Genomic DNA, 25,068 nt, shown 5'->3' with positions numbered 1-25,068 from the left:
CAAACTTCAAGCTTCTAAATAGGACTAACTAGGTCAGGCAGATCTTTCTTGTGGGTCGGATTGAGGTTCACGCGGTACTGAAGGTCACCTGTTGATCAGAAGGTCGGTGAGTCGACATCCGATACACTCAGGGTTCGATATCCTTGGACAAGATACTGAACCCTGACTGGAGTAACAGCGCTGTATGATTGCGTTTGTGAGATTGGGTTAATGAGAAACTTAGGAAGATACATTTTTAGTGCTCAGTTAGAGTAGAAAAGCACTATATGTTAGTAAATTACCAATCCATAAAAGATATGCATTAGTGGAATTCTTTGAACAACAGGTGGGTGGCAGCTAGGATGCTAGTTAGTTTTGTGGTTAATTGTACTAACAACCCAGCCAAGAAGTCAGTGATTCAGTTTTAGTGTGTGAAACTGTAATATTTTATTACTCTGACACTTTATTCTATCCAGGTAAAATCTCTTTGTCAAGAGTGACCTGGCAGCAAAGACAAGGGAAAAAAACACAGCATCCAAATTAGAGTGAAACTTCATTAACACTATATTCTTAATCTTTTGAAATTGACTTAAACTCCCCAATTGTAACCTCTTCTGTCAGTTTCATGGAGGTGTTTCTTACTGTGACTGCACCTTGCTACCATCTCGTCCAAATATGGTCACTTCTTGTCTAAAATTCAAATGGCAGCAGCAATAGTGCTAAACCTGACGCTCCAAATGAGACTTTGGATGAACTTTAGCTTCAAAAGTTAAAATGATGCCTCTGGATAAATGTGTTACATGCATTTGGTCAAAACCCAGTTAGATTCCACCTTTCAAAGTCATTCTCCTCTTTGAATGTCTGACATGCTGAGTCAGACAGATGTGGATGTGCTCAGTGCTGCGCAGCAGTTCAGTAGATGGATGATTGTGGCTTTTAACTGTCCTGATGATCCTATTTAATCTGACATCTTGTTTGTTTTTAGACGACGTGAGATCTGCTTAAACAGCAGATTGAGTGGCAAATGTCAGCTCACTCTGTCTTCTCATATACTGGAGCTCCAGACCTTTCAGCTCACAGCTTACCAGGGTTGGACGGCTTTACTGCTTCTCTTTTTAAACAAATAAGGAGTCCTGTGGTATTTAAGCATTTATAGCTCCTCCATGATTTTTACAAGGACTTTGAAACACATGGTTTTGCGGCTTGAGAGGGAAAAGTCAGTGTGGAAAACACATTTGTGTGGAAAATAATAATGTTCTAACACCTGGGTTGTGTCTGACACAAAGAGACTTTGTCTCTGCTGCTTTATAACGGACGGCAGGGCTGTGAGGCTTTATTAAGTCCAGTATTAGTTTGGGACTGTAGCTTCAAGGCTCCAATGAGCTGTGAAAAACTTAATGAGAAGAACAAAACATCCTGGAGCACTGTGCTGCAGCTTACCTGACGCAGTGTTGTGCAAGCATACCGTGGCTACACCATATTGTACACATAGTGTAGATGGAAAAATGGCTTTAAAAGCAGAGCCTCCACTTCCAGAAAGAACAAGGAGAACCATCCCTCTCCCTCATTTCCCAGCCGTCTCCTCTGGAAAAAAGAAAGGATGAAACTGGATTTCTTTTGCATAATTGTGCATTTTAAGTGACAGATTGCTCTCAAACACAAGTGTTTTAGCAACATTTTCCCCTTTTTTTTAAGCATTCACTTTGACCTTGTTGCTAGTTCTGTTATGTGTCTTCATTTTAGATGTTACGATTCAGAGCACAGTTACATATTTCACTTCAGACCCTGAATCCACCTTGTTACTGCAAACGTAGGCTGAAGGAAAGCAGAGAAAAAACAGAACTGAAAGCTGAGAGCATACACAGAAACCAAAGTCCCATCTGTTTCACCGTGGCTGGAGTTAACAGAAATCTCTGTGTCCAGCGTGAAGGAGCACTCTGTTGAGGGAAGACAAGAACTTTTTGATAGCCCGGAGCAATTACGTTCACATTGAACTCTGTCCAGATTTTTTCTGAGTAACTGGAAAAAAGTCCTTTTTTTGCCAAGCAGACTTCAGGCTTATTATGTTCCAAGTGAGTAATAATAAAAATAGTCCTTAGTGCATGATCTGATACCTGTTAATTCATATTACCAAGTAATGATGTTTGTGAGCAATCAGTTGTGAACGTGTATAACTTTCCATCATTTCCTAACACTCAAAGGCAGTGAGTTTATTGCTGGTCAGTGGTATTCAGAGCAACTGGAGCTGGATTGTGTGACAGTCACCAACACAAGCCAGGAATGTCACGGCAGGTCACCCCACACAGCTGACAGTGGGGGGAATGTGTCCCACGTGTGCACACACTGTCATTGCACATTAGGTTTCTCACTGATCTTTCCACATGCACACGCTCTCCCTCTGGGACTGCAAGCATACCACAACGAGTAACTCGTTGCATTTTCCTCTGTTAGCGGCTGACTTAATCTCCTCCTGGTCGAAGACACCAAAGATGGAGGAGTGGAGCTTGTTAGCCTTCCACAGTCAGATTCTGTGAGGCTTTGACAGAATATGCAAAAAAACTACCCTAAATGGCAAACTCGACTCCTCCGTTCCACTGAAAAAGGAGCTACACAGACTGGACTTACGTAAAAGGCACGACTTGCTTTGTAGATAAAGATGCTTCTCAGATGATAGACTGCTGTAAAACTAAACACGGCCTCTCATGCTTTTGTGTGTCTCCTGCCCGCTGGCTCTCTGAGGGGCGTGTCTGCCCTCCCAGGGACCACAGGTCAACAGCAACCCTGGAAAAAACTGCCTGTTGTTTGTTTTCTTATCTGAAAGTTCAAATTACTGCCAATTCTGGCCTTCCTGTTGGGCTGTAGCTACACTTTGACACGGCTTAGACGCTCCAGTTGCTCCAGGGCAACTTTGAGCATGGTGAGGGCTGCGTTTGAAATGTTTGGAAAGTGCATTTGGAATGAGCTCTGTGCGCAATAATTTAGCCTTAGTTAAGTTGTTACAGCTGTTGACATTGTTAAAAGAAGGACTACAGCCGATTCCATGACCTCCTGCTTACATTATTTATGTTTGGCCTTTACCATCATACCATGAATTCACAGCTGAAGGCCAGGAGAGATGTAAGAGCACATTAACATAGCCAACCGACATACTGCATATAATGTGCTTAAATTCGTGGTGCAGTTAAAATTGCAGCATTTTAATTCTACTTTCAACTGATAGATCTGATTAATTTCAACTGATTTTGAACTTTACAGTATTACATTTAATAATTTGTGATAACCTGAATTTCATAGAGGGGGGAAAAACAACTGACATATAAGGGTGTTTTCAACAGGAAGTGCACTTCACATGCAATCAGAACCGGTGTCCTGTATTACCAAACAGCACAGAAGGACACATAAATCAAGTTTAAGGAAACTGAATTAACATGTGAAACATAGCCAAGGAACAGTCAGAAGCACTACTTTTTTTTCTGGTCATGAGACAGAGATCTGCTAAGTTATAGTCATGGTAATAGGTTGTTAGTGGCCCAAACTACAAGGATTCTCTGTGGCTTCCAGTAGGAGGCAGTGGGCTGCTGGCATCAGTCATGTAATAGAGACAGACTCACTGGTGTCAGTTTTAGGAGAGCTGAAAGCAGCTCTGGACGAATCGATTTAAATCTGTCAGACATGCGGCGAAAGTCCCACCATCCATCCTGGGAGAGGAGCATTACGGGCAGTAGCCAGAGAGACGCCTCAAGCAGAAACTCCCTGTCATGTGTGGTGAAGACAGAAAAAGATGATGAGGCACTCCGAGAGTGTGGGAGAGCAGCAGGACAGGAAGGAGAGAGACAAAGTGCTGAAAGACAAATCAGTTTTCACAAGCAGAAATTAAGATGCAGATAAAGTAGAGGGTAAGGGCAGAGGAGGATTGGCTTCTCTCTCCTCTCACTTGGCATCGATCAGTCGTGGTTGGGTTCACGCTTGGCAGCAATTTGTTTAGATGAAGCGGCGTGTAAGGTGGGACCTGTTGTTGCAGCAGGCCTCTGGTTTTAATTTTTGGCCTTTAAAAAGGCTGTTTCTGCCAATTCACCGACATGATGCACGAGCCAATTTATACTCACATTGTTTGGAGAGAAACATATGTGTCATGGTATTAATATCCTAGAGCTAGATATTGTTTCCCCCACTGTTGCTTCTCTGCTTATGTTGGCTGACTGCATCATAGCTTTACAGAGTAAGCACAGCCCCTGGTGGATCATTGTTCTCATAACAACAGACCTGATGATCAAAAAAGCTGACAAATGGACTTTTAAGGAAATCCCCAAGGATGTAAAAAAAAGCTTTGGGTTGACATCAGGAACAGTAGCTGAAATAGATTACGATTGTATTCCAGAGTGGAGATCAGTGTGTGGATTCCAGGCTTTGGATTAATGTCTTCTGTCTCAATAGCTGATGGGTTTGTTTAAACAAAACTAAAATGACTGCATCGCTCCAGTGACGCTACTTAGTCCAGTTCCAACATAGTGAATCTCAGTGGAAGCCAGTGAGTCAGAGCGTGGGTGGGGTGGAGTGGGGGGGGCAGGGGGGGACCTTTGGGGACCCATTTTGCTCCATGTCAACCACTTATACTTTTTCATTTAAATGACTCCCTCTTTTCCTCCTTTCTGTGAATAGAATGTGACTCAGAGATAACGTTCCTGTGCTCGCCTCTCCATCGATCATATTTCCAAATCTCAAGGAGGTAGAAATTTATAAAGGGAGCCACCTGCTGCAGCCGAAGGTTGACACGAGAACTGATCTCTGGTCTTTAGCTGCCTTGTTTTTAAGGTCGTGTTGTCTCAATTCTTAGAATTCCTCAGGAGTCTTGTGTGTAGCAGTATGGTAGGAAAAATCACCCTCCCTGAAGACATTTGCAGGCTGCTTGCTGTTTGCCTGTCAACATTAATGATAAAAAGAAAGCCTCCCGTTTATGCATTTTCCTGCGTTATATACATAGCCTGTGAAATCACAAAAAATAATGATGAGATGGTTTTTAATCAAATTAAAATAACAGCAAACTTGTGATTTAACTATGGAAAACAAAATCTGCTGAGATCACACTGGCACGGTTGACAGGCTGTGTTTTGTCAGGTTCAGTCTATTGGCTTAACTATTTTATCACAGACTAACACGCGGACGATCTCTCTTGATGGGGAGCCCGGTCTCCTGCTGACTGCTGCCTTGTGCTCTAAGCCGGTATATTGGGCCGGAGGTCTGAGTGGCTGGGTGAGCTCAGACAGTAGGAATGTTTTGTCTGGATTGTCCACAGCAGGGCTACCGGTCTGATGTCGGTAGAGCAGCAGAGCTGAGAGCCAGCGGGACTTTGAAACACTCAAAGGGTGAAAGTATCAAAAATCGTGGTTGGGAAAGTTGTATGGAACAATAAGAGGCCACATAGGAAATAAACAAACTATCAAAGTGGTATCACTGAAAAACAGCTGTCCACGTGCTGCTTTGTAGCCACACAGTTGCACCTAATTTTGTTGCTGGGAAACAAGTGTTTGCTTACCCAGATAGGCAATGAAATTTCAATTGCATCACTACAGGGGAGGCAAAGCTGTCTGTTGTGTTTTTGTAGCTTATTGCTCATGGAGCAAGCACAAAAGTCTTTACCTATAGTAAACATTTATGTAGCACAATCAAATCTAATCCTATTGGTTCAGAGGTAATATTTTCCATTAGTGATCATTCAGAGTGACTTTGGTCTATATGAGATTTTCAGGATACTGAAAACATTACATGTATAGCAGAAATGGCAGAAAAAAAGTAATATTTATGAGGTCTTTGGAAAGGATCATCTTTATCATGTTCATGAGAACTTTTATGACCTCAGAAATGAAAATATTTTGAAAGCTCAGGGTTATGAATGTTTTCAGAAATAGCAGAAGCCACTGAAGTTAATTTTTCAAAGGATGTAAAATTGAAGAAAAAAACCCCCAACAACATAAAAATGAACATTTCAGTCCTGAAAGCTTCTTTTGGCTGTTCCCTTATTTACAAGAACATTTAATTTGGCAGATTGCCCTTCCTAATGGAGCACACAAGGAATTTCAGTATATATAAAGGTAGATAATACCCTATCATTTATGTGACTTTGGGGCCAGAGTTGTTTGTCTTACAGCATCATCTGTGGCAAAGTAACTTTGGCTGTAGTTGTAGTTTGAGACAAATATGTCGTGTGATGCCTGGTCCAGCAGCAGAGGTGATCCAGCGTAGCACCAACGACTTACCTTCCATGACATCTATCACAAGATCCATTTGAAGGCAGCTGTGTGTCTGTGTGTCAGCAGTTACTTGACCAAAAGCTATTTAAAAGCGACTGTATTATATTACTACTACTGTAGTCTTAAGTAGTTCTTTAAATTGTTGTCTCCAGCTCTTCTGAAAAAGGAAAGGTTTAAAGGCAGCAGAAGTAATCTGGAAGGCATGCATTGCAATGATAAACTCATCACAGATGGACAGATAAAGCCAACAAGTGACTGTGACTGTTAGCGAAAGGTCAAGAGAAATTTCCCTTACCAGGCCTTGACAAATAAATCTTAGCAATTTACAGGCTGCCCTGTGGCTAATAAATGCTTGTGTAGCTTGGCAGGATACTTCTAAAGCCAGAGCAGCACAAACTGAACAGGAGCTCTGCCTGGACATTACAAAAGCCCTGCTCCTCATAACTCTCATTCCTTTTCGAAATGAGTTATGAAACACTGCTAGGGGCTGAGAGATTCATCCTTGTGTAACCTTGAAAAGCCGAAGAGTGTGCGTTTGACATTGTAGCCTGTATTTGTTCTAGTATGTAACCGCATAAGCAGCTGCAGGCCTTTTTTCTTTTTTTACATTTCTCTAAAATATTTGAAAATATAACATAGGAAACTGCACTGATCCAAATGCCAGGAACTAAATGCTTAACATGCTTGAACCTCTGAACAGTATGTGTTTTATGTTTTTATGTATTGTATTTAGTTAAAGTCCAAAGCAGGTATTCCTTAGACAATATCCTTAGACAACAACCTTAGACAACGTTTTCTAGATTTAATATAACAAAATCTTCAACCTGACTACAAACCTCTGGCTCATTTTTAATCATACTGGTAACACACGAACACTTATTGCTCATTTTCTGGTTTATTTTCTGAACTTAACCAAGATTATGTTCTGACTTAAAATATTGTAGCTAAGCTTAAATGCAGGCAGCATGGCGTGGAGGTGTAGACATTAGTCTAAGAAATATGCTTTCTCTTAGAATTTTAGGACAAATGTCCAGTTACTGCTAGTAGTTAGTTTACTTTGATTAGATGTGGATCTGACATCTTCACAGTGATGGTGAGGTTTCAAACTAAGAAAATAACTTCATGTCATCTGTCTAGAAACACAACATATTTTGATTCTGGCTAGCGCGTCCTTTTTTTTTTTTGCTCCTACTTGTACTAAGCTAATGTTGTGTCTGTCACCAAGAGTTTGCCAAAACTATGAAGCTGAGTATTATGAAACTTATTGGAGGAAGAAACCATAAAATGTTGGTGTGAATACCAATCACCTCTTGCACTCTTACTCTTACTCTTACAGTATCTTCCTTCCTTTCGTATTGTCACAATGTGTGCAATATTTATATTTAACTTTAATGTTACTTGTTTTAAAAACTAAAGGTTTCATAACTGTAACAAATAACTCTTTCGCAGCTTATTTGAGTGCAGCTGTGGATTAATTTAATCCATATTAACTTTGACATGGTTGCCCATTGCAACTAGTGCAAAAACAGGCTGCACTGATGAGCTGGGTCGTGCTCATCAGTGCAGCCTGACTCAGTCTGACTAGGACGTATTGACTGTTTGCTGTTTATAAATTAGACTGCAAACGTCTCTGTGGATAATTGCAGTGACTCTGAGCTGGACTTCCAGCCAGGTGACCAGTGCAATCACCTTCTCGTGCCCTGGAAGTTGGAGGTATTGCACATTTGACCTCTTGCTGACCAGTTGATCACAGCAACTACTTGCAGTCAGTCACCAAATGTAAAAAAACAAACAAAAAAAACCCCTGTTAATCTCATTGACAGAATTATAGCAAAGCATGTACTGTGCCTTTCTGTGTGGAGTTTCCCTTTTCTTCCTCAGTATCCCATCAAGCATCTACTGCACCTTTCATTGTGTCAGCTGGAATATATTCTAGCCCACCCACAAACATAAGTTGTATAAGTGGTTAAGAAAAAAAATGAATAGGTGGAAAGCTGATTTGTGTATTAGTATATATACCTAGAAGTATCTGTAGGGTCTTCTGTTTAAAGGTCCTTGTAAACATCCTTTAGTTGCAATGCCTGGCTTTTCTTAAGGGGACATGTCATAGTCACAAGTGATGGGAGTGGAAAGAGTTTGATGGGCACAGATCCAGAGGGCTACTGATGTCAGCCAAAGCAAGCAGTCAAACACTCTTTATGCAAGAAACATTCAGCTGTGCCCTTCTGTAAATTCACAAAACATGCTTGCATGGGTCTTTTTTCTTGTAAGACAAGTATGGAAACAAATTCTCTAGCAGTACTCTGAAATCTCCTTCAACTGCTTCCAAGAGCTGCACACTCTTGAACACACTCTGAAAAAACACACACACTCGAATATACACACATGATTGAATTCTTCTTGACAGTAAAGAACAGCAAGACTCCCATTTCCCCTGCTGCCAAAAATGTGTCAGTCATTTCCTCCAGACGTCCTTTATTATGTACAAGAGGCCATACAAGAGCTGAATCAAATAATAGCGCTGCAACAAGGCCACCCACTGTCTGAGCGGAGATGAAGGCTAACTGATTATTGGTGGGTGGATTGATTTGCCATCATTTATTTTGTTTAATTTCTCTTTGGTAAACTCCATTTCCTGTGGCTTTTACCGCAGCCTGTTCTACTGGGTATTGGCAGGGCTTCTTTAGTGAGGCTTGATCAGTAGTTGATGTTTAAGCTTACGACAGAAGTCAGTGCGGTTTATTGACTAAGGATGGCTATTGATTTAGTCGCATGAGGCACTGATTATGTAGTGACTTAGCCAAGTTAGTCTCTCATCAGTTTCATTCTGATATTAAAGCTTTTCAGCAGATTTTAGGAAGTAATTAATACTGTGAGTTCATTATCTTTGGGGAAGTAGATGTTTGATTTGGGACACAGCACTGGGAGTGTCTTTGGCTTTTTGTTTTCCCTCAATTTGGCAGACTAGCAGCTGTTATTTTTCGCTTGTGCTGTGTCTCTGTTGCTTGTGCCCACTGAAGGAGAAAACACAGGTTTATTGCATTTTTAGAGTGCCTGCAGATATGAAATAGCACATCCAGTAATCATTCTCCTTCCTGTGGTGCAAGCTTTAGCACGCTGGGCAAACAACTTCAGTTTACATGGATAAGGTAGCCAGAATTTTTATTTGTTTTTTTTTATAAATTGGGCAGTTTTGAAAGCACTTCAGCTAGTTCATTTTTTTCCTAGCCTAGCTTGTCATACTGGGAGGGCTCTGTTTACAAATTAGATTAGTGTTTTAATGTACTTAGCTAATCAAATACATTTTCTTTAAGGTAAACAGGTATGAAAGAGCAAATTTTGCTGATGGGGACCTACACTCAGGGTACGTGAAAGTCTTTACCCTAGCACAGGGGTCAGCAACCTTTAACACCCAAAGAGCCATTTGGACCTGGTTTCCACGCAAAAGAAAACACTGGGAGCCGCAATTACTTTTTGACATCTAAAATGAAGATAACACTGTATATATTGTTTTTTACCTTTATGCTTTGTGTGAACAACTAAGGTCTATTGCTTGTGAATCCATGAAGTGCTACAGAGAAAATTACATTTTATTTATGTAATTAACACATTTTGAACTCTTAAAGAAATATAACAAAAGGAACTAAAATGATCCATGTAGCAAACAAAAACTGCTGTGAGCCGCCACCCTTATATCACCTTTGGGCTTTTGGAGCCTTGACCTGGCTTTTAAAAAATAATTGGAAAAAAAGCACTATGCTGCTAAAAAGAAATTATTTTTTTTTGCAAAATTCTGCCTAAATATGTATTTTACCTGGTTAATGTGTGTGGCGGGGCGTGTTCTGCAGCGCCGCTGCAGGGGAGGCGGACTGAGCGCACCCGCAATCACGCCTCGCTGCCTTAACGTCTGTGCTATCTGTGCTGTTGTGTTGGTGTGTGTCGGGCTGTGAGCTGCAAAGCTACAGCCGGCTGTATGCGTACAGCAACCGTGTGTGAAAAGTGGTCAATAAAGAGATGCTGAAAAGCATGTTCATGGAAACATCGTCAGGTCTGCCATGATATGTTTACAATGGGACTTCTGTTCCTGAGCCTCTGCGCATATCCCATATGTGCACAGCGTCTGCAAATCGGGGCTGTACGAAGTCACTTTCATCTTTACGCAGGACTGAAAGCTGTCATCTGTGAGGCGTGAGCGGTGTTTGTTTATAACATAGTTCACAGTGGAGAATAGCTGCTGACATAATGTGGATCCGAAGATCCATAATTGGCCTACCTGATGTTGAAAGTCTCGATAAATTCACGGCGTTTCGGCAGGTACACCGGCTTCTGCGAGTGTGACGCTTATTTTGAGCGATGAAAAAATAATAGAATATATATTTTTTTGTATTTCAATATCACAATAATCTTCCAATTTAGAACTACAAGTTAAAAAAGAACTAACATAAATAAAATACACTTCAGCTAAATACTTCTAATTTATTTTCCCAAACCACGTGGAGCCGCACTATAAGGACTAAAGAGCTGCATGCGGCTCCGGAGCTGCAGGTTTCCGACCCCTGCCCTAGAAGGAGTTTTTCAGAAGACCGTATAAAAGATGGACGTAGTTACCACAATTTCACCCATTGGTTTTAGGAGCTTCAGTGTTTTAGTGGCAGTCAAGTCAGTTTTTTGGAGCCGGAAATATCTGGGCAAGAGGGTGGAGTGCAAAGTTATCCGCTAACGCTAGCTAGCTTAGTTAGCAGCTACATCCACAAACTGTAAAGGTGCCACAGACACACACATGTCTGCTGGCTGGGGCTAAGAAACAAAATAAAATATTAAAATTTCCCTCACAAACTTCTTGGATGGCCATCTTTACAGTAATTGCTATATATATAGGTTTGCATGTATACATACCTCATCTCCTCCTTAAAGGGTTGGACAATCTAAATGAAACTTTGCATGAACATATCACACATTTAACCATTATTGGTTAAATAATACAATTTTACAAAATATTTATTAGAAATCCCAATTCCCATGATATGCGTTAATCCAGATCATAAAAGATATAAAAAAACTTTCGATAGAGGCCAAAACTGTTTGTTTGTGTTTTTGTACCAGGCTCTAAAATATGCTTTTTCATCTTTTTTATGCTGTGAAGCTTAACATGGGAGTGGGTGGGGATTGACTCTCCTTTGAAGCCAGCCTTTTGTGGCCCCTGCAGTCTGTTAGCGTTTCCTGTAATGGCCTCATTTAATTTTAGCTCCGGAAATTGTTCCTTAATAAACAATAACAACTATTTTCTAACGTGACTGTTTTTGACTGCCCCCTGGTGATTAAAAAAAAGAAAAGAAGTTGACTCACAGTCACAGTAATTTTAGTAGTTTTTGGTGACTTAAAATTCCAGATTTATGTTGCTTTGTTCTGCTAAAATTACACAACTTGTAAAATACTTTCCCATCTATTTCAGAAGAATATCCCTTTGTACTCCAGCTACAGTGTGTTGCTGGAGCATTACGCTCACAGAAAAACCCTTGTTTTCATACAGCTGCTACATGTGCAATTAGTACAAAGCTAGTTTGTTTAGGATTTAGAGCAAGAGTTGTTTTATCCCCTTATGTATTTATGGATGCTCTGAGTGAGCACTGGCTAAACTTGGGAATTACTACAGGGATCTGGGGGTGGTGCTGGGATTCTGTGTCACTACATGGGCATGCACACGCATATACATGTTAAACGTTCACTTGCTTCTACTCCTGCTCTCTTGTCTGTATCATCTGTACAAACTACTTCCTAATGTCAACCTTGTGCAGCAGGCTGATTGATAGATACTCTACTCTGTGTCACGATTCGCTGGTTTGTGACCAAAGTCTTTGTGGCAGATTCTTCACTCAGTCTTGGGCAAAAGAGAAGGTGGAGGAAGAAAAGGAGGGGCCAAGGGAGGGGTTTTGCACGAACAGATGCCGGCACACACAGGATGTTTGTGCGTGTGTGTAAATGAGTATGTGTGCGTGCACATGGTGTGTCACAGGAACCAAAACAGAGGAGAGTCCCGGTCAGCAGACCTGCAGTAGCAAGAGGAAAGTGATTAAAGTAAGCCAGAAAAGACTCTGTACTACTCAGACTTCAGTCACAGGAATTTAGTCAGAGACACCATTGGTCCTGTCGTCATTTGAGGGGAAGGAGTCCAAGCTCTTGAATCAGCATCAGCATTGCCAGTATCTGTTATCATCACCATTCAAAAGGAGGCCTAACAGTGACAATGAACAACCCCAGGTCTATCCAGAATGAGATTACGTCTCTAAAAGGTATTTAACATTCAGTTTTTGATTTACAGAAAAAGTGCCTATCGACAGGCTAACATACCAGACAGCAAAGAATGAGGGTCACATTTGATTGTGTCAGTCTGTCTATAGGAAGGGAGGGGTGTCCGACAAAGTCATTGTTTGAAGAGCAGTGGAAGCTCAGGCATGTTTAACTAGCCGCTCGCAATTGTATTTTAAACTGAGAGATACCATTTTAACCGTTATAATAATCTTACCTGTGTTCGGCTGTTTTAATATCTGCCTGTCTGTGCTCCAAAATGTGTGCCATTGTTTCACCGTCTGTTAAACAGATAAATACTGAAGGAGTAAAGCAGGCTGGTATTTTGATAGACACACTTGGACCTCACATTTGCCATGCAAACCCTCTATGCAAACCTGGAATATCCATTTTCTTGGCTTATCTAAAATTAATGGTGGAACTGTGCTTAATGATTACACAGGCTAGACTTTATTTTTGTACAGTAGCTCCGTGAAAGAGTGATGGAAAATGTAGCACAGCATTCTTTGACCATCACGTAAACCAGGGAATGGGAGGAATGTTGTCCACCTTTTCTTTCGCCATGCTTCTTGCTTGTTTTCAGTGTTTGCTTCCTTCCATCACAGTAAATCTTTCATAGTTGCATCATTTCAGCATGCGACCTGTCAGGTTTTACCTTTCTGAACCAGTTATTCACACGTGCTGCGTGTAGTTTCTGTTGATGAATGACTTAGAGTTGGCGTAAACTATGAATGGCCATATGCTTGGTAAACTGATAGTAACAATGAAGAGGAAGATGGTGACCAGAAAGATAATAGAGAAGAGTTTTGCAATTTCTTAGCTCAGCATGTTAAGTATACCCTGAAAAACAAGTGCATTTCTTATCTGTCTTCAAACAGAGCTTTATATATACGCAAATGCTTCATTAGACAGGCTAATAGCAGACAGATAGGTGCAGTAAGTCACCTTCTGTTTATTTGCTTAGAACACAATCTTTTTTCTTTATAGGCTTGGATGAAAACTAGAGCACAACCACAAGAGAGGCAGTTCAAACAAACATGAGTGCTGCCAGGCCTGATGTGGTGGCAAAAAGAAACGGTGTATGAATATTTTTTGTATGCAGAACAAATGCAAAATGCAGAATTCTAGCAGTTAGCTTTTCTTCTTTAGATTATAGTTTTGAGTTTTCGTTTGTTTCAAGCTGTTAGGGTTGGAAAAAATGGTAGGGGACTGAGGTGTTCAGCATTGATTTTCTGTTGTAAAAGGAGCACCATGCTGACTGATCTAATTTTAAAAAAACAGGAATGGTTCCAGACATCCCTCTCCTGTTCAAGTTTTTTATAGGAAGTGTCTTTAAGCGTGATTTTACCAAATTACCAACAGTATGTATGATCAGAGCTTTACACATTCTTCCCAGCTCTCAGCTCTTTCAGCTTCTCCCATAATAAATACTTTTGTAATTACAGCTGTGCCACTGTCTGACACTTTGGTTCTTTCTTTAGAAGCTTTCACACAGTCACACTAATAGGAAACTACTGGATCCCGCTGCAATGCAGAAATTGCTTCCACTTATGTGGACAGAGTACCTCAGTGTGTGACGCTCAATCGTCAGACTTTTTTATCTGCGGCATTAAGACACTTGGAACAGTAATGTCACACTGCTGCACAGAAAACAGGCCCGTTCATGCACAGTACGCTACCAGGAGAGATCAGTGCAAATGAGAGCTACAATTCCAAGAAGCTGTCATAGGTTCAGGCAGTGTGATTAATGTGATCTCAACGGTAGGCTTTCTCTCTCTGCGCGTCTGTGTCTCTCCATCTCATCTCTAGATTGATTTCGGCCTTAGTTTGCATTTCCTGAAGGAGTCATGCAGCCATAAATTTCCCCGTTTTACTTCATGACACATAGCCACAGACGGCTAGTGTGCTTATGAGGATGAGAGCCGTGGGGCTGTCTCTGCTGGGGCTTGCGTGGGGCTCTGATAAATTATTTTCAAGTCTTGTCTCTTTTGTTTTTGGTTGTATTGTATTTCTTTTGGGGTCAGATCTTGCAAGCATAGGTAAAACCAGAACACTGTGCGTGCAGTTGCACTGCTCTGTCTGGCTTTTTAAGCGGATATGCAGTTCTGTATGAATTGGTAGTAGCGTGACTTCACAGGGTTGCCAGCTTTCAAGTATCAGATTGGGTGGGTGGCATGGTTAACCTCAGCAGGTTATGAAACAGCTAAATGTACTGCCGTTGTTACCAGGAAACATATTGCAATGCTGTTTTAGTTGCTAAAAAACACAAGCAAACGCTTATAGAAGTGTAGTGTATAACAAATATATGCCAGCCATATAAGGAATGTCTACACAGGAAGCGACTCACTTGTTGCCTTGTAGCCATTTGTATTGGACATTCCAGGGTCTGGTTGTCTAGGTTACCCTCTAATGTATTTACCCCCGTTTCATATGCCAGCATACATCAGCCATTCATCTAGAAGCTGAAAGTTTAACTCAGGACACCCAGTACACATTGCCCACAGTCTTTTCTCCCGTTGCGTGAAGTCACTGACTCTCTGTGGTCTCTGCTTGTTTTCTGTGTCAACGCTTGTTTAATGTATTTTCCTCTTATACACCTCTAAAGACCGTAAAATTTACATACTAACGATTTTAGACATCATGATAGTTAAGGTAGACATGCACGCTCACTCTGTAGTAGTCACTGCTACAAATACTGTCTTTGAATTTAGGCATGAAAACTGAAAAAAACAGAAATATAAGAAGAAAAATTGACCAGACTTACTGAGAGGGACTGTGGACTCATCAAACTTTATTCGAAATATGCTCACAACCACCCAGCATATGCTTTCCTTGGGGATCTGCCAAACCTGGTAGTCGCCACCGATCCACAGTGAGGCCTTTCCCAACCCACAGACTCTGGCCTAGCATGCTGCTACATTATCAATAAATGTTTGTGTTTTTGTTTGAGGTGCTTGCTCATTTTAACCTGACTAACCTAACCTATTTAACCTATTTAACCTTTTTTCAGAAAGTACTGGCTTTCATCTTTATTTATTTGTATTTATTTGACACAAAATTTGTGTGGAAGCATGAGAGTAGTCAACCCTGCTAATTAGCATAAGCCACAAAACATTGCTAACTCACATATCATCCTATGTAGTTATCAAAGCTATTTTTGGCCTATATTTGCATACATGTTCTTTACACCAACATTAAACATTAAACATTAAATATACTCTTTATTTTACAAAAAAGTTCACATAAGTTGTGTGTATTCCATCTAATGCTAGGCTAACAGGGCAGTAGTGTTGATGCTGTAAGCTACTGCGATGATACAAAGCCCAGTTTCTCCACCATGGCTGTCATATAATAATATATATAAAAACTGGGTTCTCCTCTCTTTTCAGTAACACACATATTCATATTCGTCACGTGAAACCTTCTGTTTACCAAAATAGCAACAAATAGCAGCAAATAAAAGAAGACAAACAAGGTGATTGCATATCAGTAATGTAATCAGATAAGGTAAATTAGTCGTTATCTGAAATGTGCTGTTTCAATTAAGAGAACTAAAAATGTTTGATTAAATCTCGATGTTCCCTTTTAAAGTGCAATGACACATATGGTTAGCGATGCCAAAGTGCAAATTAACAACTGTTAAATTGGTATTCATGGCATGTCTGATGGTGACCTCAGTCTATTTTAACCCATCATAATACTTAATACATAATATCATATCTTAATGATGGAGTTCACACTGATTGTTTCACCAGCCAATCCGGTCACACATCACATATTTATGAATACAGAAAGCTTTTATGACATTTAGTTGAATACAAATGTTACACAATAATCTCAAGTTGAGCAACAATTTCTTAAATGTCTGCTATGCTCAATCTGTGACAACAAAATACAATAACTGTTTCATTCAAGTATACTTATGCAACATTGGTCTCACTGCTAAGTTTACACTCCAGTCATCTGAGAAAAAGTGAGAATCAGCACAAGGTCCCTGCATCCTGCTACCCCCTGTCCTCTATTGTCTGAAGGAAATACCTTTTGTAATGCAGGAAATGTTCTTAGTATTGCAAATCTGCTTGCATTTCCAACGTATTTCAAGAAAAAAGAGATTGAAACGTTTTTTATTTCAAGCTTTGTCTACCAGCCGGCTAAAACACCAGAAGAGTCTGCGCACAGTCGTTCAGAGATGAAATGTTTATTTTACTTTGTTCTTGTCTGTAGAGACTGACTGAAAATATTAGGGGTAAGCTTATAGAGGAATTGAACAGATCCCTTTCTTCCCCTTGTTCTAAAAGCAGTATGGTCTTTATAGTGTCTGGATGGGCCATGCTCCACACTGTACACACATGAATCGGTTAGAGGAAATTCCATGACCTGCTTGTAGGTATTTTGGGAATTACTTCTCACTCATAACCTTGCGTTTATTTCTTTAATTTCCTTTTCTTTTGCCCCCGACCCTTCTGGACAGATTGCATCCGCATTTCTGAAATGTAGCGTATGCTTACGTACACTGATTTCCCTTCTGTTCCACTCTGCAGTTTCTCTGTTTTGATGAGAAAAAAAACAGTGGCAAAAGATGACATTCAGCGTTCTTTGTCATGAGGTAAAATAAACAGAGAAGCAGCGCAAGTGGGTTTCCACATTATAGTGTAAGTAATGATGGTCAGAACCTCCCAAATGTGAGCATTGGGAGGTTCTCCAGGCTTCCTTCACTTGTTTACCTCAGGCCTCTGAGAGTTAACCTTCTTTGTTCCTCTGGATTTGTCTCCTTTACAAAAAACATTACACAAAGATGTGCAACATTTTACGGGAAATGTAGCTCACAACATGGGAACGACAGAGTGACAGGTATAAACTGGCTGGTCACTCTGTCACCACTTTGCTGATTGCTGAGAACACTGTTTGCATTCAGGATAGTTTCAGGCCTGTCATGAGTGCGGCGCCACAGCGTGGGGTAATGATGAATATATTCCCATTTAACAGCAGAGTGAGAGGTAGTACATCCTCTCAGTATGTTTACCCTGGAGTGTTGCGTTGTAGTGCGTGCATGTCGGATGCATACTCGAGGCTCTGCAGCTGTGTGCTTGTCTGTGTTTTTCTCATGTGGATCATGCCCTTACTTTTGATAACACTGTAGTGATACTTTCCATCTATTCATCCCTCATCACATATTCTGGTTCTAGCCTCATGAGATTCACTCTAAGAGATGCTTTTATTATCTGGCAGCTGGAACTGGAGATGACTGGGTGTTACTAGTGAGATGGTTCTCATGGTTAAGATGGTTCTCATGGTTACCAGAGAAATGGGAACACCTATTCGAATTTAAAAGGGGAAATGTCTTAGATTACTGAAATATCATGTCTTAATATTTTTCTTCCTGTTATTGGTGTATGAATGGGGTAGTTTAGATTGAAAAGAACACGTTAGAATGTAAAAGTCACACAAAGTAGACCAGCCAGTCCTGGTTTCTCTGAGGTAAAATCACTGTTTTATCTTATCTTATCTCTTCTTTGCTCTAGAAGAACGTGTTCTCCCTGTGTGGTTCACTCTAGTATAGTCCAACTATTTGTTGACTTGATATATATATTTTTTCTTTGAGATGCAGAAAACATAAAGAGTTCAGTTATAAGTCTGTTATTAAAAGGTCACTATAAAAGTAGATATCGATATTGGCAGCACTGATACATGGGTTAGACTTTATTCTCTATTGATATGTGTTGACTGTAGATGTGTAAGAGGGTGAGGATGATTATCTCTGTGTGTGGCGTGTTCATGATGTGCCTTTTACTATGTGATAGCCTCCAGTTGCCTGCACAGCCCTGATACAGGCAAGCAGTTAAGAAAACAGATAGGTCAGTATATGATACTAACGTTCAGCAGTAGTTGATACCTATCTGCGGTGGTCTGATGAAAAGGGAAGAGGAGGAACATCTGATAGTAGCTGTTCCACCTGGCAGCTGGAACCTTGCTTTAAAAGATCTGTTGTTATTATCTCCATACCTGATGACATAGCACACCTTCAGAGCCCCTGTAGTTTTCCTGCTTGTGCAGTTTGCACTTTTTGGCAGAACAAGAAAGACCAACAGGATATTATCCAGAGGCGTAACATTTTGGCACATGCGTGTTGGCAGATCAGTGTCGTCTTTGTATTACATCAATCGACCACTATCACAAAGCTGTGGCATAGTGGGTTTTTAAAAATCTGTTAAATGACACCCTTTTTTTCCCTGTAAGTCTATAGCAAGTTTTTTATTATCTGAGTTTTGTTTGTCTCTATCAGTGTAGCTAATGTTTGAACAACACAGGTTCTAGATACTGTTTTAAAATCTGATGTTTGGTGTTCTTGTCTTGTTTTATTAACAGTTGTCATCACAATTGCTGTTGTATTGGATCCAAGTCTCATTTTCTGGGACCATGATCATAGAACTGAAGACGGAGCACAAAGACAGGAAATGAAAATTACAAACGGTTTTCTTAAAGTTTCAGGAAATCGTAGCCACTTTAAAGCGTACTGTTGATATAATGTTTAAACAATTCTTTTTTTCTTGCTATTGTTCTGCTGTGTTGAAATCGATATATTTGCTTGTTCAGTATTACAGTAGCTTAGATGAAATCATTGTAACCCATCTTAGCTGTAATTCTTAAGTCAGGAATGATGTTTCTTTGGCCACAGGCATTTGGTCTTTGATCAGAGACAGCTAGCTGCCAAAAAAGGCAGCAAACTGTCTGATAAGTGCTTCGTGTCAGAGGAATGGAATGAGACATCTCTGAAAAGAAGTGTAGTGTAGGATTTCCAGAAATTTGGCAAACAAATGATTCTCATGGACTTAATGATCAGCAACAAGGCCCTTGAACTTGAAGTAAGGACAAGTCTTTACACAGCTCGAGTGTTTTCTCCCATCCACATCCATTCAGTCACCTGTGTTTCATTTTCCTTCAACTGACGATGGCACAGAGAATGACAGCTGAACAACAGCTTCTTAAACTGTATGTATAGTGCAGAAAGGAAGTGACTCATCTAGTTACTTGCCAATCTGTGTTTTGTTTGCTTTAATTTCTATGTCAACAAAAGATGTCTGATCAAGAAATGACTCACAGTATCATAGGCCACAGTTCTGACCACAAGCAAATGACTTATCTTTTGGGACCGCATGCTAACTGGCTGCACGATGTCCTCGTGAATTCTCCTAAAATGATAACAAACCTCCTGCAAGATTATCAGTCATGGTAGCTGATAAACGAAACTTTTTAGCTCCCTGGTATTAAATTATTTTGCCTTTTGACAGAGAAATAACAAAAATGTCAGCTTATTGGTGACTTAAGACAGACAGAAAATAATGAATAGCTAAATCCTCACTGTCCCATCCAGTGAAACAGAACTGCTAAACTACAGTTAACTTTAATTATCCTTTAGTTTTGCTCCAATCACAAACTTCAAACACAGTCTGTTCACAATATATAATACTAACACGGGATTTTTCTCTTTATCTGTGACACCATGCTTTTGCCATGCTGTAAATCAGGAGTGGCTGCTTGCCTCAAATGTGGTGGCTACACATAAGTGTCACAATGAAGCTGGTCAGTAAATTCCACTCAAATAAAGTTTGCTCCATCGACCGCTGTTGATCTCTTTCGACATCTCCGCACGCCCCAACATTAAGAACAAGCCAAAACAATGCAGATACAAAGACAGACTGATTTATTATCACCCCCTTCTCCCCATTGTGATGGGCGAATTCAGCAGCCAAGGCCTAAATTTGTTTACACTCTTTCAGTCTGCTTCACACAGGAGGGTAATTTGATGTGAAACCCAACTGTGCAGGAGATGGTTTCTGTGTGGTCCGAACCGTGTGGTCTGTTTTAGAAGATATGACAGGACAATTGTTTTTATGTGTTTACTTATAACCGTTCCATCCTTTTCTCCCATTTTTCCTTTTTTAAAATACCATATGGGAGTTATCAAATTCCTGAACTGTTTTCTGCGCGGCATCTTCCAGCTGTTGACCCAGCCCTGAATTCAGAAACACAAGCAGTATTTGTTATGATTTATGCTTTATGCTGTTTGCAAAGCCTCCACGCTCCTATTGTCGCTTCTGTCATCTGGGACATCTGCACTGTTTGAAGCAGGCGCTCTGTGGAATCATTTCACACTCATGTCCACAATGTTTTACAGCAATTTGCACACAATTCAAGACATTCCTGTCGTATAGTTAACCCTGCTTCCCTGTAAGGAAATGCATCATGGGTAGTTTCCCTTCTCTGTTGTTAAGCTATTTTTAGTTATGGCTTTCTAGCGCTATGGGGAAAGACCTTATAGTATACTTAATGAGAGCAACAGCTGTGAAATGACTTAGTGTCTCCCTCATGGTAAACAAACAGAAGCCAGGGGACAGAACCAGCGCTCTCTGCTCTATTTACTTTCTTATCTGAATTAGGCTTAAATATTTCCTTTTTGACAAAGGTTATATTTAGGGATGGATTACACGACCCTGAATCCTGCCTTTAGCTATGCTGCAATATACCTAGGCTGTTAAGGGCTTTCCATGATGATTCACCTCTTTTCTTAGTGTATTTATTAGAGATGGGAATCACCATAGATCCCACGATATGATATTATCACAATACTTAACGCACGATACGATATTATTGCAATTTTTAAAAATATTTTGCGATATTCAGATTCTGTACATAAAGGTAAACTTTATCAATATTCATTTTATCTAATATCAAAGTCTCACACTCAGTCTTTCTCTCATTTCAGTCAGTTTTATTGTTGACAAACTTGAACGGTTTGTATTACAGTCTAGTCCAACTTAACTGAATGCAACCATCTGGTACAATTATAGCTATTCTGAACTATGCAATTTGTGAAAACTATGCAGCCCATTCAACAACTGAAGAATGTTAAATTAAACAAAACAAAATATAATTTTACATTAAATAAAAAAAGTTTTAAACTTAATTAAAATAAAACATGTCTTAAATTAAAATAAGTAAACTGTCATGTTTATTGCTGCCCAAAAAAAACAGTTAAACATATTTGGACAGTGAAGGAATGTCAGGATTCTTGGTCAGAAAAAGGAGCTGATCAACATGCTCTGAAGTCAGAGTCCACAAAAACTTTTTTTGTAACAAAATATTGATTTCTGCTGTCCCTGTATCGATACATTATTAGCAAACAAAATATCACGATACTACACAGTATCGATTTCTTCCCCCACCTCTAGTATTTATAGCACCACTCTACATTTAACCATTTGTATTAATCGCTCTTCTAATATCATAAAAGTACTGTTCATTATCTTCATACTGAAAATAACAGTAATTTAAAAAAAAATCCAACAACTTGCAGCCAAAGTTCCTTGTTTTTTTTCTCCTTTTCTCCTCCCACGCCTTCTGAATACCTTGGGTTAATGTGTGTGAGTGTGTGCTGTAATTCAGGAAAAAAGTGTTAATGATTAACCCTATGGCTTCCAACACCTGCTTCACACGCAAGCTTTAAATGCAGCTATGGCTAGCAATGACACTGCACTGCAGGATCGAATTCATCATGCATGTTGGCTAACGCCATCACTTGCGTTGTTACATTTTAGAAGACCCAGTTAAATGGCCCACTTGCATACATATGCTATATATAAATTTGACTCCCTTTCGCCTCGTGGACATCAAACACTCGCCACCTTTATCTTCACAGTGTTTTACACGGTGCACATGCAATACAGTCATTTCTCTTTGATTTCCCTGTTCTGTGTTCAGTGTCTTTTCGATTAAAAAAACCTGCTGCTGTTTTTGTCCAGAATTTTTGTGTCTCCAAATCAGCAGATTAATAGTCTTTTCACACCCTATCCCAATGCGGGCTTTTCATCCCACTCAAAGCTGCATGAAATGATTATATTTAACCCTCATGCATACTCTAATGTGAGATTAATTATTGAGTTAAACATTTATTTTGTCAGTCCAGCGGGAACATGGAGCAGTGCTGCCTGATTTAATTGAATTTAACTTGTGTTCTATTGTTTTCTTTCATCTTTACGCCCTTGTTTGCCTTTGTTGCTGCCCTGAAATTTTTGCTCTTTGTCAAACACTTCAGCTCCATACACACTCACGTATGGGTATGCACACACACACACACACACACACACATACACACACACAGAGAGGTATTATTATGGAGGGCGGCTCTGACCTGTGAGGAGGAGGAGGAGACTGGCGGGGGGGGACTTCTGTTGATCTACGCAGCGTGACGTGTTTGACAGAGAACATAGGCTGCAAGAGAAAGTCAAAAATCTGGAAAGCGGACAGGAGAGAAGAAGATAGCTGTAGGGAAAACCCGCCGTTAGCAAGCCCTGAGGTTCCAAAGTTCTTCTTGAACACGTCTGAATCATGGAGTCCTTCTACTCGAGCAAAGGTACGCAAACGCAGTGAACAAACATGCAGCTGAAAGGAGAGAAAGGAGACAGGCAACAAAGCTAAGAGGTAACGTGATACAGGTGCAGGGCCGGCAACAGAGGATTTCAGTGGGTGGGTCTGCACATGGGCAAAACTACAACAGTAGAAAACGTGTAACAGGTGTTTCTCTGCAAACATGTGAGAATGTATGGATCAAAGAGTGCAAAAACAAATATATATATATATATATAGTAATCAAGACTGTTAATCAATCTTCCATCTCCAGTTGTTCATATTTGCCAGTATTGGCTGTGTTGTGGGACTTTCATGTGCAAAAAGCTAAGGTGCGACAAGAATTACTCATAGAACAGACAAGGCAACAAGTATGCCACTGATTCAGTCAGAAATGCCTTTGAAAGCCTGAATTGGAGCAGTTGGGGTGGTGGTGGGTTGCAAAGTGGTCTGAAAAGGCTGCAGAAACTCTGTGCAAGCTGAGTTGTAATAGCATAGCCCATATGAGGTGTGCCAATAGGATGAACAGGTTGGGATCAGCTGAGCACACCTGGTTGAATGAGGTGTTGAGATCAACTGATCTGACACGATTGCTAACGGAGCTTGGCTCCTTGGCCTGCCAGAACCAATGCTATCCTCAATTCATTTTCAGTGGTTTATAGCATGCTGTTTCTTACATGGGTGCATTGTAGCCAGTGCAGTTACCTGCTGAAATGCTAGAGCTGAATTTAGTGAGTTACTCATGTCACTGGACTTTACCTGTTGTACAGTAAGTGATGCACTAACACTTGCTAACCTCTGATCTTGTAACAGAGTGCTGAAGATGTATTAAGCTTTTAGAGTGTAATAAATGGATGCTGACTGTGGCCGTGTGCTCCTGCGGAGATTTACTGCCTTGTCCTTGCTAGCAGCTCCCTAATATGCTACTTTACGTCCCTGTTTCAGCAGCCCGAGCAGTATTTTACCCTCCGTGTGTGCAGTGTGCTGAGTGTGATGCTGCCGTGCTGCTGACTCTCAGTCGAGAACCCACAAAGGAGGGATTTTTCTTGCACTCAAAGGCCTTTTTACTGTCATAGTCTCAGGGATTACGGGCTAAAAACGTTCCCACTGAGCCTCCATCAGGCCGCAGCATGATTCAAAGACCTCCCACAGAGTGTGAAGAAGTGGTGCACTATGTTGGTGCTTCTGAGTGTTTGGTAGGAGAAAGTTTGCCTGTCTGGTGGAGAACAGTAAAAGCCCAAGGCAGGTTTCTTAGGTTGTTTTCACTGATGGAAATGTGTGTTAGTGTGTTGTTTTTGGGCAGGGGTTGGTAGTAGCCACTATCAGCTGGTGTGCAATGGAGTATTATTAAATAGGCTTAAAGTTTCAGTCAGTGTCTTTGTGGGTTGTTTTAGTTACATAGTTAGATTTATTTAGTCAGTGAAAGCTTCTTGTGGAATTTCCCTAAATTTGGATGATGTTATCGACGCTTCTGTCATTGATCAGATCTTTAGGCTTTCTTTAACCTGAAGTAATGAGGAAGATCTTGTGACAAACTGTCCAGCTGCAGTATGCAACACATGCAATCTTTTTCTTGAAACCAGTTTCTCACTGTATTTGTTAGCAGATGAAGCTTGCTTAGTAACAAACACATGATTTTAGACTCTCTGTCTCTTTGAAAAGAGTTATTTTGGCCTTTATGATACAGTAGTATCTGGATAAGGGTAAAACCGAGCCTAGGGCGGTGATGTAGAAAGCTCCGCCCTGCTGCGTTGGTCCTGCACTCGTCGAGCTGACCTGCAGGGGTGTTCAGTTTTTATTAGCACATAATAGCAGTGCAGTCAGACAGCTTATGCTTAAAATAATGTATTACAGCAATAAAATATAGTTAGAACTTGGAGTCTAGGCACCAAACTCATCACTCACTTCAAATACGTCACATGTAGAAAATGGGGAGTGATGAGTAAATATCTCCCTGGAGCTTACAGATGGAGCATGGGGCAGGGGAGGCTTGTGTCGGTACTTGTGCGTTAATGTTATAGACTGGAAACTGTAGTGGTGCTGCTGAAGAGAATGAGAACAGAAAGTAAGGTCTGGGATGATAATAAATTATCTGCTTTAATCTGTCAATTTGTTTGTACAATAAAAGGGT

At 40.4% G+C, this 25,068-nt stretch overlaps 1 protein-coding gene across 10 annotated transcripts in view; it reads left to right on the top strand.

Annotated features, from left to right (window-relative positions):
* plecb (plectin b) overlaps window positions 1–25,068 on the top strand; it is a 120,775-nt gene that overhangs the window by 22,032 nt on the left and 73,675 nt on the right. For 2 of the 10 annotated variants that reach the window (XM_085178814.1, XM_085178811.1), the window contains exon 1: window positions 11,596–12,517. The exons of 6 other annotated variants lie outside the window; for them this stretch is intronic. In XM_085178814.1, the coding sequence (XP_085034940.1) occupies window positions 12,472–12,517 (46 nt within the window). In that variant the 5' untranslated portion in view covers window positions 11,596–12,471. Of the gene's footprint in view, window positions 1–11,595; window positions 12,518–22,813; window positions 22,945–25,068 lie in introns of those variants that run through there. 2 more of the 10 variants (XM_085178817.1, XM_085178815.1) reach the window with 1 other exon arrangement.

Source organism: Neolamprologus multifasciatus, chromosome 11, assembly GCF_963576455.1.
Source record: "Neolamprologus multifasciatus chromosome 11, fNeoMul1.2, whole genome shotgun sequence".
NCBI lineage: Eukaryota > Metazoa > Chordata > Actinopteri > Cichliformes > Cichlidae > Neolamprologus > Neolamprologus multifasciatus.
This window is presented reverse-complemented; position numbering and strand designations above follow the sequence as displayed.